Source organism: Protobothrops mucrosquamatus, unplaced genomic scaffold, assembly GCF_001527695.2.
Source record: "Protobothrops mucrosquamatus isolate PMUCROS unplaced genomic scaffold, P.Mucros_1.0 scaffold1146, whole genome shotgun sequence".
NCBI lineage: Eukaryota > Metazoa > Chordata > Lepidosauria > Squamata > Viperidae > Protobothrops > Protobothrops mucrosquamatus.
In genome coordinates, this window is record NW_015387362.1 from 384,785 (window position 1) to 399,045 (window position 14,261).

At 42.1% G+C, this 14,261-nt stretch overlaps 1 protein-coding gene across 1 annotated transcript; it reads right to left on the reverse strand.

Annotated features, from left to right (window-relative positions):
* Nucleotides 1-7,039: 7,039 nt before the first annotated feature.
* Nucleotides 7,040-11,731, reverse strand: AIPL1 (aryl hydrocarbon receptor interacting protein like 1). The gene is made up of 6 exons (XM_029284959.1): nucleotides 11,636-11,731; nucleotides 10,759-10,938; nucleotides 9,456-9,644; nucleotides 8,972-9,148; nucleotides 7,864-7,997; nucleotides 7,040-7,367 (listed from the first exon to the last, which is right to left on the reverse strand). The coding sequence occupies exons 1-6, from the start codon at nucleotides 11,729-11,731 to the stop codon at nucleotides 7,142-7,144; spliced, it is 1,002 nt and encodes a 333-aa protein (XP_029140792.1). The 3' UTR covers nucleotides 7,040-7,141.
* Between the last annotated feature and the right edge of the window lie 2,530 nt (nucleotides 11,732-14,261).

A 14,261-nucleotide genomic window follows, 5' to 3' on the forward strand; every position in this document is an offset into this window, starting at 1 on the left:
GCTGAACGCCATCTTGTTGCAGACATTCCATGAAGTCCTGACAAAGGACATGACCCTCATTAAAATAAATCAGGTCTGTACAGACTTCAAAAATGTTTGGCCCCAAACACCTTGGGTCTCACGTCAAGGTAGTATCTCTGCTCTTCATTAAACCAGCCAGCTCTTTTTTTTCAAGCTTCTGTGAGAGTTGAAAAATGCTGTGGCTGCTTGAAGAGACACAGTCGGTTCCTAGAAGTTCAACATTGCTGTTTCCCAAGCTGTATTCTTAATGATAAACCAGTGGGCACCACCACGAACGTCGTTGGATATGACTCTATTTTGTTTTCTCTTCCAGGTCCAACCTCCTTAATCTAACACCTCCTGAAGGCAGCAGGCTTTATCTAACCAGTTCTTGCCAACTGCTATCCTCCTTCCTCTTCACTTCTATCTTTCCCTCATGTGGTGGGTTTCACTCACATCCTCAATGGAGAGTTAATCAGGATCTGTGCAAGCCTGGAGACCTCTGCTTAGAGACTTCAGGAGACTTCCCAGAAGAGTGATCTAGGATCAGCGAAACAAAGTCAAAACCCGGTGCCAAAAGAAGCCCAGGTTTAAGGAACTGTGAAGGGGCACATGAAAAGAGAGGGGACACATCTTTCCCAGCAAAACACTGACAGAAACAGTGGCCTGTTCTCTTTTATGGTCTGTGAATTGTTGCCGTTGGTGAGATCCCTTTGGAACTGAGGTGATCTGCTAAGGATCTGGCCTAAGCCGGTCAAGTAGTAGTTTAAGATAGCAGAGACTGAAACTGCTTTCATAAGAACTGATTGACAGATACTTTAAAAAAAAAAAAAGGTCAATTTTAAGGACATGAAAAGAAAATTACGTTTAGAGATTAGGACATTGTGAAATGACCGCGTTATTTCCATACCTAACACGCTCAGCGGAAACGATGGAACAAATCGGAAGAAATCTCACAGACTTAGAAGAGAAAGAATAGATTTTTGGAAATACATCATTTTAGCCGCAGCAGCAGCAGCAGCAGCCGCCTTATGAGTGATAAGCTTTATAACAAAAAGCCTTATAGTTTTATTTGTGTGTGTATACACACACAGACACACACACAAAAATACAATGTTGTCTATATTGTATTTAAGTGTTGTTATGGACTCCATCACGCATTAAATTCTAATTCCTGGTTGTATGTTTATTTTGCCTTGCCTCTTTCAGTCTTGTTTCAAACTCTGATGCTGATGAGTTTTGTTTTTAACAGAATGGAAGAAAAATCTCTGCTGTCTCCCCGTTTTTGCTTTAGCAGGGTTTTCAAAAAAAAAAAAAAAGGCTAGATTTGTCTTTTGGGCACCGGATTGCTCTCCACTGGAATGAGCAGGGAGATTTGGGGGCCTTCTTCCATCCCTCTGGTTGATCTGCACATTTGCGGCATGAAGCCCATGGATCAAGGAGGTCAGAGAAAATGCCTGGGGTGAGCTCTCCCCCTGCGCCTTCAGTAGGAGTAGAGTTAAAGGGTAATTGATTGAAATGCTACTCAGAGTCTTGCGCTATCAACAATAGAGAATATCAATAGCTCAGTTTTGTACTATGGAGTCCTCGGTGCTCTCCTCATCAGTGCTAGAAGGGAGTGGGTTTTCTCCCTGTTTATATATATGCTAGAAGGGAATGGGGTTTTCTCCCTGTTTATATATAGTAGCTTGCCCTTCCAGTTTTGGTCGGATTGTGGTTTCTCCTTGGTTGTTTCTTTACTACGGTATTGTTTCCCTCTTGTTTGTCTGGTGGTAATCCCTGCTTATCTGGGTGTTGGTTGCTGGAGAGGACTGTTTTGGTCTTTTTTGTTTCCTTCTTAGCTTTGTTATTGTCTCCTTTGAATGGTGTGTAAATATGCCTCATCTCTATGTGTCTTGATGTTATCTAGCTGAGTAATGAAACATTTGCTATCAAACAGCCAAGCTCAGAGAGCACCAAGGACTCCAGAAATTCCAAACAGATTTTCTAAAAAGGAGTTCTTCAAAACAGGCAGTTTTGTCTTCTGGGAAACAATCCTTTGCCTATTTTATTTCTGTCACGGAAAATTGCTGTTGGCCAGAAGGACCGAGAAGATGTGAGCAAGAAAACATATGCACACACTGGATAAATTATGTATGCTTATCACTGCTGGAGTGTTAAGTTTAAGCCAACATGCTTCTTATTAGAATCATTCAAGATATATTTTTTTTAATTTCCACTGATTTGTAATAAATATACAGTGTTGTGTAGGAACAGAAGGTGGAAAAATTATTCCAAATTTCTCCAATTGAGAGGGGATACGTGATACAGATTCCATTATATCTAATGGGATAAAGAGAACAAAATGGACGAAAGTGTCTATATGAAAAACAAAATTCAGAACAGGGTAGAAAGTATGGCCCAGACAAGTCTTCTCCCATATGTTAGTTTGGGTGGGTGAGACTAGCATGCACCCACGTCACTCAAATGCATTCAGTGTCCATTTTGTCACAGTAGTGACACGTGTGCCAGTCAGGAGCAGCATCTATGGAGATTCTCAGTCATCCAGCACATGGTTGTCCCAAAGGAGTTTTTGCAAAAGGCAACTGGACTTCCTATGTTTTTCTTGAAGATGTTTCACTTCTCATCCAAGAAGCTTCTTCAGTTCTGTACCAGTGGTATGCCCATGATGGCTGTTGGGATATCTAGTCATTAGCAGTATTTACAACCCTGAATTAAAGCCATCAGTATGGGTTAGTTGGAGACTGTGAACTCTGATTTGTTCTAAAGCAAACATCCCTTGTAGAGCTTGGGTTTTAGTCAAGTATGTTGGACGGTTTGTGTAATGTCGAATTTAATGTGCAATGATTGGAACAAGATCTCTATATGGCATTTACCTTTGCAGAGCATGGACTGAAGAACCGATAAAGGAGAATATCGGTAGTTCAGAGTTGAAATGAGGAGTCATTGATGCTCTTTGAACTTCATTGTTTTCTTGCAGATGTTTTATTACCCAACTGGGTAACATCATCGGTGAACAGATCATCCATTCATTGATGAAGTTACCTAGTTTGGGTAATGAAACATCCGCAAGAAAACAAACTCAGAGAGCACCAAGGGCTGAAGAACAGCTCCGTTCGAAAGGAAGGTGTGCTTTTTGAGGCCTCTCTTAGAAAGTTGCCCTGTTTTGGTGCACTTGTATGTTACAGTTGTTGCTTTAGCAGTAGAAGGTACACTGGGTCTTTACTTTTCAGTGGATGATGCCAAGAATGGTTCTTATAACATTGTGAATTGTCAGGAAGTCTACAGCGGTTGAAAGTAGGGTAAGCCGAGAAGGATATTGTAGCATGTCAGGTTGTATTATAAAGTGGAGGAGAGACTGCGGCATTTTGAATACTTGGGTAGGTTCCATGCAGTAAATATTTAAAGACTTATCTGGGATGGTTGCTGGCTACAGAAGGAGACAATTCTGGAGTTGCTTGGATTTGCAGATGCTCTGCAGGAAGCCAAGTTGAATGGGAGCTCCAACAACAGATGTTAAATCGGCCTCTGGGAATTCATGGTTGCCTTCGGCTGCAATTCCCGCTATTCTACTCCTACAGCTGTCTAGCCCTTTCTACTTTTTGCATTTCAAAAATGTTTTTTTTTTCCTCCAGGGAAACCTAGAGAACGCAATTTCACAGCAGCGATTTGTTTTCCTGGTATTCGTTTCATGCCGATCTAGTAGAGTTTCAGCTTGATATGTTTGAAACTGGTCTCGATTCCCTCTGGATGCTTCTTGGAGTTACTAGGATTAGGAACCAGAAGTTGACTTGCAATACCCTGTCAAGTGTTGGTGAGAGCGTTGCTGGTTGACCCCAAGATTAATACTAGACCAACAATCAAGCAATAAACAATACCTCAGTCAAGGAGCTACCAGCTCAGTCAAACAGTTGAACAGTAAACAACAGCCTAATCAAATAACTACCAAGAGCACTCCCACCAACACTGACAGGGCAAGCCACTAGAATTTAAATTGAGAGCAAACCCCAATCCCTTCTAGCACTGATGATGTTATCTAGTTGGGTAATTAAACAACCCAGTTCAGAGAGAACCAAGGACCCAACAGGGAAGGATGTAATAGCTGGGGGTGCCCTTTCAATGTGTAGATAGACCTAATCCCTTCTATGGCATGTGGTCATTGCCAGCACTGATTCTCTGGAGGTGCAGCATCCTACTGCCAAAGAGATGGCCAGCAAGTTCTTCTCCTTTGATCTCCCAGGACATCTTTTGTGGTCCATCCACAGAAGAGGACCAGCCAAGAATAAACTCAGAATTTAGATTGTTTGGTGATGGAATGAGGGGAGGAATCTCTGGGTTAAAGCAAGTGAATGTGGGGGGTGGGTGAGGGAGGGTTTCTTTCTCTAAAGATCAGGAGCTAAACTAATCTTGACAGGTTATAATGTCTTCACTTGAGTCTTCTCCATTTCTTCTGTTCTGGAAAACGATGACAATAAATTTGTATTTCTGTTGAATTTCTGTTGTTTGGTTTGGTCTCTGATTATGTTGGGATTATCGCTTGCCTTAGAAAACAGTGTCAAGCTCTGGGTTGCATCTTCTGTTCATAACTTGAAAATGAATTACAGGTAGTCCTCGACTTACAACAGTTCATTTAGTGACCAAAATTACAACAGCACTGAAAAAAGTGACGTAGGGCCCTTTTTTCACACTTACAACATTGCAGCATCCCCATGAACACCTGATCAAAATTCAGAAGCTTGGCAACTGACTCACATTTATGACCGTTGCGGTGTCCTGGGTCATGTGATCCCCTTTTGCAAGCAAAATCACTGGGGAAGCCAGACTCATTTAACAACCGTGTTACTAATTTAACAACTGCAGTGATTCACTTAACAACTGTGGCAAGAAAGGTTGTAAAATGAGGCAAATTCACTTAACAAATGTCTCACTGAGCAAGCTCCATTGTGGTCGTAAGCCAAGGACTACCTATATTCAGTGTTAAATAGGTCTGGGAACATCAAATCTCCATCCTTCTCGTCCCATAACATCCAAAAAGGAAGTTTCTTCTGCTTTACGTTTATAAAACTTTATAAGAAGCTTTGAGGCTTAAGAGTCAGTGAATTATTCTCCTACTGACTGTGGCTTGAACACTTTTAATTTATTTTTTCTCAGGCCGGTGGCAGAATTCAAACATCCAGATATTATTGCATTTTAAAGCAAAGGGAGACCTCTACGAGTTATTATTGGTGGGCAGAACATGAAATAAATTGAACGCTGTCCAAATAATTCATTTAATCTGATGAAAATGTGATTAAACCAATCTAGTTTTTTTTTTACCTTAGCCTGCACTTACTATTTTGGATAATATAACGCTCAAAGGTCAGAGTAGCCCAACCGAGTCCAACATACATTGCGCACTTTTATTGTAAAGCTTGTTGGGTTTTAGCAATCACAATTTCATTTTTACTAATGGAAAACAACAACACCAGATTTACGACGTTAAAGGTCACTCAATATTTAATTTCACAAAAACACTGCCAGACCAAGAAAGGCCAGCCAGGGGTCATGGTATGTTCTCTTGGGTTTAGAGGCAATGAAATAGAGAAGAAAGAGCTGCTAAGTGACTCGTTGGGATCGTGAGATCTTAGAATTGGGATATCTGTTCTTAGGAAGTTGAGGTGGCTCCTTCAGCAAAGGAGATGAGATCTTCACGTTGGCCCTCTTCCCAAAGGTAAGCTGGTTAACTGGCTCTCTTGTACTCTCATTTTCAAACTATTTTCCTTCTTGGAAACCAGTTCCCTCCTGCATCAAGGCAGTCTGACCTGGGATAGAACCATCCTTTTGTCCTGCTGTTTCCAACCCAGCCATCTCTCCCGAGTAAACGCTTGTCTTTCATCTTCCGTGCAGTACATGGAGATGATGCATTCCTGACATCTGAAACCATCCCCAAAGACGTTCTTCTCCTCAGATTTGTTCAGTTCCTTCTCTTTTTTCAGGATCTTCCCATGTGACTTGCAAACCCACCTGCTCCATGTCAGACGTTGTTCCTCGTGGTCCTATCTTTGAATTTTTAGCTTCAGTGCTGGGAATTAACTCGGCCTCAAAATATTCCAGTCCTAACTCATCCCATTCAACCTTTTCCCGTGTTGTAGAGTTGTCCACAATGTTGGTTCCTTCCTTGTCACATCCAGCTTTTTCTTCATGGTTATCTCTCACTTCCCTGTTAGTCTCTACGCTTGCACCATAAGTGATGACTACTTTCCCACTATCTTCAATGGCCGGCACTCTGACTTCAGGGTATGCCTCATAGCAGTTTGCTTCATGTCTACATAACTTCTTTTCTGGCTTGGAATGGTCACCAATTTCCCCTTTTTCCTCCCTCAAAGCTACTTCTTCCACCAAATCTAAACAATTTGACTCTTCTTTTCTTCTTTGGGACTTTTCTTGTTGGACTTGAAAACAATCCTCCTCTTCAAAACACTTGACTCTCATATCTTCCTTGACATGTTCTGATCCAACATCTACATTGGCCTGTTTCCAGTGATGATTGTGGGCTTCAGTTTCTCTGCTCTCACAGCTTCCTTCATATTCTCCCTTTCCAATGAACATATCCAGCCCAATCTTCACTTCAGTCTCACAGTGTCCTTCTCTGGATCCTTCTTCTATGACATTCATGGGCTTTTCTGCCATCCCATCAGAGTTACTAAGGATAGCTCTGAGGTCTTGCTTTCCTGTCAGAGTTGTCGAATCCATTTCTCCATTTTTATCCCAGACCTCAGAAGTCATCTCTGCAGGTTCAACCTCTATTGTTGCCTCCTGTAACTCTGGGCCTGATTGTTGTTCATCCTCAGAACCTTCTACCATGCAGTTTCCAGAATTGGGAAATAATTGTCTTTCTTCCTGGTCATCATGTGTTTCTCTTTGTTTTGCAGTCGCTGTTTCCTCCATTTTTTTCTGAGGGACCAAGTCCTCTTTCTTTCGTTCTTCAGCTTTTACCAAGAGCCCTTTCTCTTCTTCAACTACATTTCCTTCATTTGTTCCACTGTTTTTCGCTCCAAGTTCTCTCTCCTGCTTCGTAGCTTCTGGGTTGTTTTGCTTCTTTTCTGCTGCGAGGCCATAGCCAGCCTGTTCTTCTTGCTCCACAGAAGTTTCTTCAGATCCCTCACTTGCCCCTTTTGAGACAGGCTGCTGGAACAGATCTCGGTATCTCTTGCGGTCCTCCACATGTTTCGATCTCATCCTCTCTCCCAGGATCCTTATCTCTTTTCTCACTGCAGCTGCCAGCGAGGGATCCAGCTGGGCCGCTTTCAAGAAATCTGCTCGGGCTTCCTTCTCGTTCCAAACAGCAGCGTGAGCTTTTGCCCGCTTGAAGTATGCCTTGACATTGTCTAGGAAAGAACAAAGATGGTTTAAATGTTCCTAAGCAAGTCTTGTAAAATGTGATCATTCACAACCACTTCTCCAAGGTAACCCTTTATGTTCAAGGACCATGGGTTACTGAGATGAGAACACCACAGAAATTAGTCTATTCTGTCACACAGACAACATAATCTTATGGAAATATGGCCTCCATCACAAACTATAATGGGAACAAAAGGAATAACTTGAGGAACAGGAGGAAGAGCCACAACCAAGACAACAGTCCAATAAAAGAAATCTGAGCCCATGGTAGAAATGTAATTTGAGAAAATAGAATAGAATAGAATAGAATAGAATAGAATAGAATAGAATAGAATAGTTGGAAGAGACCTTGGAGGTCTTCTAGTCCAACCCCCTGCTCAGGCAGATATGACCCTCATAAATGATGGTTTACAACCACAATGGCTAAGTTCATTAAGACAAAACCAGTCAAAGCAGATCAAAGCGATTGCCATACCACTGTGCTTCTGGAGGATTTCTGTGGTGTGTTCCAACACTTCGTAGTATTCCCCCAACTCTAGCAGGCACTGGCAATAATTCAACACAAGAGGTGTGACGAGGTTCTCTAGCTTCAGCCATTCCTCCTCCCACGGCTTCTCCTGTTAAGAGGAAAGAAGGAAATGGTAACTAGCCGACTGTAAGGACATGGCAAGAGTCCCGATCTAACTGGAGTTTTTGTATCACAGGTATGGATCCACTGAGGGACTGGAGAAAAGTCCAAACTGATGAAAAAGAATGTAAAGTACAGAGTGTGCACCACCCCAAACCAGAAAATATTTAAGCTTGTGTTAACAATGGGCTTAATATTCTCCAACGAATTTCCATAGCAAGGCCAAACAATCAAAACGAAACATTAGAACTTAAAAGGGCTGCAGGAACTTGAATCACATTCAACCATCTAGAGAAACTGTGACCATTTCTCCAGAACTGAGTCTTACAGAAGCTGCTGGAGAAAGTATTTCATACCTGAGGTACTACTAATACTACTAAGAAACTTTTCCTTGAGGGTGTAAGTCGCAAGAACACCTGCCAAAGGCTCCATATCAAAGGTCTTAACATCCAAGGCAGAAGTACATCTTGTTGTTAGTTGTGAAGTCGTGTCCGACCCACCGTGACCCCATGGACAATGTTCCTCCAGGCCTTCCTGTCCTCTACCATCTTCTGGAGTCCATTTAAGCTCACGCCTACTGCTTCAGTGACTCCATCCAGCCACCTCATTCTCTGTCGTCTCCTTCTTCTATTGCCCTCAATCTTTCCCAGCATTAGGCTCTTCTCCAGTGAGTCCTTCCTTCTCATTAGATGGCCAAAATATTTGAGTTTCAACTTTATGATCTGGCCTTCTAAAGAGCAGTCAGGATTGATCTCCTCTAGGACTGACCGGTTTGATCGCCTTGCAGTCCAGGGGATTCGCAGGAGTCTTCTCCAGCACCAGAGTTCAAAGGCCTCAATTCTTTGGCGCTCAGCCTTTCTTATGGTCCAACTTTCACAGCCATACATTGCAACTGGGAAAACCATGGCCTTGACTATACGCACTTTTGTTGGCAGGGTGATCTTATCTCCCTCCATCTCTCACCTTAACCTGAAGATTGCGCAAACAGATGACAGCTTCCTGATATTTCTCTGCTGCTTCCTTGAATTTCCTGGACAAGACCAGCCGGTTGCCCTCAGTGTGTAATTTTGGCACAGCAGCTAGCTTCTCATCGTTGTTCATAGCCCATGTGTCTCTTCTATAGGAAGAAGGGTCCTCCACCTTGAGAAATCAGGGAAACAATGGAAGGTCATAAATCCTGCTCATCCAATTTACAACCCATCATATTCTTCACTGCCTGTCAGAACAAGTTACTGATGTAACAGCAAACCAGTCCATTCTGAAATGTAAATCACCAGGGAAGCTACTTAAAATCAAGGTAAGGATGTGAGAAGAGACGCTGTGGAATCCAGCAGAGAGAAAACCTTCTGGAGATTACAATCTAAGAAGGTCCACCCATCTTAAGATTGCCAAGGTTGGAAAAAAACTAGTCTGAAGAGCTCAAAACACCTTTTTGAAGTGAACTCACTTTGAATAGCTCCATGATGAAGATGAGGGGCTGAGGTGTCTTCTGTAGTTCATCCAGGTCTTCATAGCCTGTGCTGTGATAGTCAAACATGTTGCCCATTCCACATTGGTGATTCTGTCCGTGAAGGGGATCTTTGCCCGCAGCAATTTGCCTCAAGCCTTTGGAGACCAAGGCATACATTCCTGTATGCTGGAAACATAGAAGGGTGGAAAGATGGGGACCCATAAAAATGCTCACAGATACTGGAGCAGCAGAAGATACAATAAAGGAGGAGGAGCAGAAAAAACAGGTGACTTCAGATGGTAGCAGAAAAAGGAAACTTTTACGGAGAGCTTAAGTGTTGAAAGAAAGCAAGTGCAACATCTGGAGGACCGTGGGTTCACCAACCCCTTTCCTTCAACCACACCACCTCCAACAATGCCAAGATAACCAAGGAACCCTTGCCTATATTCATTCTTATTCTGAAGATCACCATCTAATCCCTCAGGGTCAGATGTTATTATTTATATTATACATCTATTACAAGCCACAGCAATTGTATTCAGGCTCTCGGTGGGTCACAGCATAAAAAGCCATAATAATTACAATGAATAATGTCAGAACCAACCCTCAAAAATGGACAATACATCAGGCACAATAATAAGCCTTGAGTCTCCAGGCATCTCACCTAATTTTCAGAAACGTGCTCATAGGACAGGGGTGAGAAACCTTGGCTCTTTTATGACTTGCGGACTTCAACTCCCAGAATTCCTGACCCAGCTTTTAGGACTTGCGGACTTCAACTCCCAGAATTCCTGATCCAGCCTAGAGAGTTGGAGTCCGCAAGTCATAAAAGAGCCAAGGCTCCCCACCCCCGTCATAGGAGTAGCTTTATAGATACGGCATGACTACAGAAGATGTTTATTGCAGAGAAGAAAGAGTCATTTATGCAGAACATAGATACTGAGTTGTATATGTATGCCAGCTCCAGGGTTTCATCCCCAGATAAGATTCATGCTGGATCAGACCAACATAGCTGACCAGGGTCAATCAGATGCCTCCAAGAGATCCTTGAGCAGGACATAAACCAACTGTGGCTGCTGTTATTCTCTGCCACAAGCAGTCTGAAGATACGACTGATCAGCCCATGTGCTAACAGAGAGGCAGCACTGCCCATTCAAACATAATCTTTCTCCTGCTTGAGCAGGGGGCTGGACTAGAAGTCCTCCAAGGTCCCTTTTAGCTCTATTCTATTCTATTCTATTCTATTCTATTCTATTCTATTCTATTCTATTCTATTCTGTTATTTCTTAGTAACACTCACTACAGCATCACACCAGAACTCTGCCACCTCGTTGATCCGCATGGAGGTCAGTAACATCTCCCACACTTCGATTTTGAACATTTTCCCCACAACGATCTCCATGGGAACCCCACTTCTCCGGCTGTCATCAATCACTGTCCGCTCAAAATCATCTTTCAGGGTCTGGAAGTGGAAGGTGATCTACATTGAAGGAAGGTTACAGTTAATCCTGGTTCGGGACTTGCCTGCCTAAATATAGATCTTTATCCCCAAGGTTTAGCAAATGTTTGTTTCTAGATGGAATCCCGATTATATATTATTATTATTATTATTTCTCCAGCAATGAATGGATGGCATCGGCCCATAAATACAGCCTGAGAGATGCAATAGTCTTAATCCATCCTGAGAAAACCTGTGTGTGTGTGTATGTGTATTTGTGTGTGTGTCATTTTTTAAAGTTGAGAGTTCTGCATTGTTCTGCAGTTTAGGAGTCACAGCATTGAGTTCTCCTACCGCCCCTGGGATGAGACAAGAGAACTTGGAATTGATGCCTGTCTGTCTATCTGTCCGTCTGTCTATCCATCCATCTAGCTCTCTCTCTACGCAAACACTTTCTTAAAATACTTTTTATAAAATTAAAAACTAAACACAAAGAAATATAAAAGAAATGAGGAAAAAGATATAGAAGAAAAATGGGAAAGACAGAAAGATTAAAGAAAAAGTTTTTAAAAGTATATATAGAGGGGGGAAAAAGTAAAGAATATTTCCAGACAGAAATGTCACTGCAAACTGTGCCTTCCGAACGAATGGGATCTGCTCTCCAAAAATAACCCTTTGGCTATTATGGCTAGCATACAGTTCCTGTCTTAAGCTCAACCCTGCTAGTTAGTGCATTTACCTTGCTCCCATCCTGAAAATGAGGCAGTTTCCCGTAACCTCCATGCAAAATCTTTTTCTTGACGCCTTCCACATTAAGGAGGTAGGTTTCTTCCATGGCTCTGACGTGGCGGTTCTGACGTTCCCTTTTCCTTCAAATCTGGGCGAAGGCACTTCTTTTCTTTACAACAGGCCTCTTCAGCCTAACTAATTTCCATTTATTTAGACCTACATGCCGCAACAGAGGTCCGAACAGTTGCAACCGACTCTGGACAACTATCTAGAGCTCCTTACAGCGCAAAGAAACTCTTTTCAGAGGCTGAGAACATCTTTTCAAGGGCTCGGTAGAATATAAACACTCCCTAATCTTCTTTCAGCCAGGTTAATGCAGGATTTGCCGTCTTAAAAATTTTAAATTAGATCAGGCTAAACAAAGGGTGCCGCCAATAGCTTTCTGAATGAGACTAGCCAATTCCTACAAGGGCTGCAGATCTATGAAGATCTGACTCTTCCCTTAAGCCTTGGGATAGGATGGGGAAGTTGAGCTGGAAGGATCTTTGGTCTGGTACGTGTGTGTGTGTGTGTGTGTGTGTGAGAGAGAGAGAGAGAGAGAGAGACAGACAGACAGACCTTTGTTTCCATGTTTTATGGACTGTTATTAACCATCTAGTATCACTGTATGAGACTGGCAGCCATATAAGTCCCCTAAATCAGGGGTCCCCAACCCCCAGTCCGTGGACCGGCACCGGTCCATGGCAGGGCAGAAACCGGGCCACGCAAACAAGCGAAGCCCCATCCATGGAATGTAGGCAGCACACAAAACCACGACCCTACCGGTTCGCACAAAAATCTCTCTCCATGGAACCGGTCCCTGGTGCCCAAAAGGTTGGGGGCCACTGCTCTAAATAAAGTTCTGAGTGAGAAACTCAGATCTGGGATGTGTTACTCCAGGCTGAGGGCAAAGCTTAAGTTAACTGTACAGGTAATCCTCAATTTATGACCGCAATGGAGCCCAAACTTTCTGCTACCAAGTGAGACATTTTAATGAGTTTTGCCCCATTTTATGACCGTTCTTGCCACAGCTGTTAAATAAATAAGTTCTTAAGGTAGTAACATGGTTGTGAAGTGAATCTGACTTCCCCGTTGACTTTGCTTGTCAGAAGGCCGCAAAAAGTCGGGACAGAGTAACCAACATAAATATGAATCAGTTGCCAAGCGGCTGAATTTTGATCACACGGCCATTGGGATGCTCCACAGTCGTAAGTTTGAAAAATTGTCTAAGTCGCTTTTTTCAGTGCCTTGTAACTTTGAACGGTCACTAAATGAACTGTTGTAAGTTGAGGACTACCTGTATATTACTGCATAGAAGGATATTTCTATTAAGCAGGGCAAAAATTTTCCTCTCTAAACGATGGAACATCTTGAACAAGCTAATTCTAATCCTAATTTTTCCTCCCCTCTCACTGTACTTTTGGACTATTTCCGTATTTTTATTATTCCCTACTTTGCATCTATGTAAGTCTAAATTTTGTATGTTCCAGTTCTTATGAGACCAAATCCCTTTTCAAGAGATGCCCTAACACGAGGACTCTAGTTTATCACAAACAGAATTTTCAGGGATAAAAATACCTTGGTTTTTTACCCCCCAGACATCTGGGAAAACATCTCTTCTAAGGCATGCTGGCTGGGGAATTGTGGGAGTTGAAATCTATGCAGCTTCAAGTTGTCAAGGTAAATTTTTGCCACTATCAATTTTTGAAGCTGGAATTGTTTTTCGAGAATGATTGCTAGATAGTAGGCAGCTGTAGCCAATAATAATAATAATAATAATAATAATAATAATAATAATAATAATAATAATAATAATAATAATAATAATAATAATAATAATAATAATAATAATAATAGAGTTGGAAGGGACCTTGGAGGTCATCTAGTCCAAACCCCTGCTCAGGCAGGAAATTCTATACCATTTTGGACAAATGGCTGTCCAGTCTCTTCTTAAAAACTTCCAATGTTGGAGCATTCACCGCTTCTGGAGGCAGGTTGTTCCACTGGTTAATTGTTCTAACTGTCAGGAAGTTTCTCCTTAGTTCTAGGTTGCTTCTGTCCTTGATTAGTTTCCAACCGTTGCTTCTTGTCCTGCCTTCAGGCACTTTGGAGAATAGCTTGACCCCCTCTTCTTCCTCTCTCTACTTGAAGAGCAACAGATAACCTGGGAAATATAGTTGTGATAACATATATACAGAAAACTTTATTTTTATTTCACAATGCCCTTGAACACAAAATTATGAATGTGTAAAAGTAATGTAAAAGAGGCAAGCTGTTGTCTTTTTCCTCACAATTAGTATTTACAGATAATGGAGAGCAGAGCGTTGTCCTCATTCATTCCAGGAAGAATTCATCTCATGCTTCTTCAAAGAACAACCCAAAAGTGCAACACTGGCTCATCAGAAAACAAAAAAGAGGCGGAGCTGAAAAAAGAACCAAAGATTTGTCCTGGAGTGGATTTTGCTTTCAGGAGCAATCACCGTTTTTGTGTGGCCACCTTCTAGAAAATTCCACTCTTCGCAAAGTATTCAAGTTTTCTGCCTGTTTTCCACAGGGTATTTGTAAGCCACAACTCCCGGAGCCTGGCTAGATGTTTA

What these genes read in the sequence shown, in the direction of transcription:
- AIPL1 (XM_029284959.1), bottom strand. Translation starts at nt 11,731, where the DNA reads ATGGAAGAAACCTACCTCCTTAATGTGGAAGGCGTCAAGAAAAAGATT. An exon ending in AGTTCTGGTGTGATGCTGTA is followed by an intron (nt 9,645 to 10,758) that starts GTGAGTGTTACT and finishes CTATGTTTCCAG; the next exon opens with CATACAGGAATGTATGCCTT. An exon ending in ACCACAGAAATCCTCCAGAA is followed by an intron (nt 7,368 to 7,863) that starts GCACAGTGGTAT and finishes GTTCTTTCCTAG; the next exon opens with ACAATGTCAAGGCATACTTC.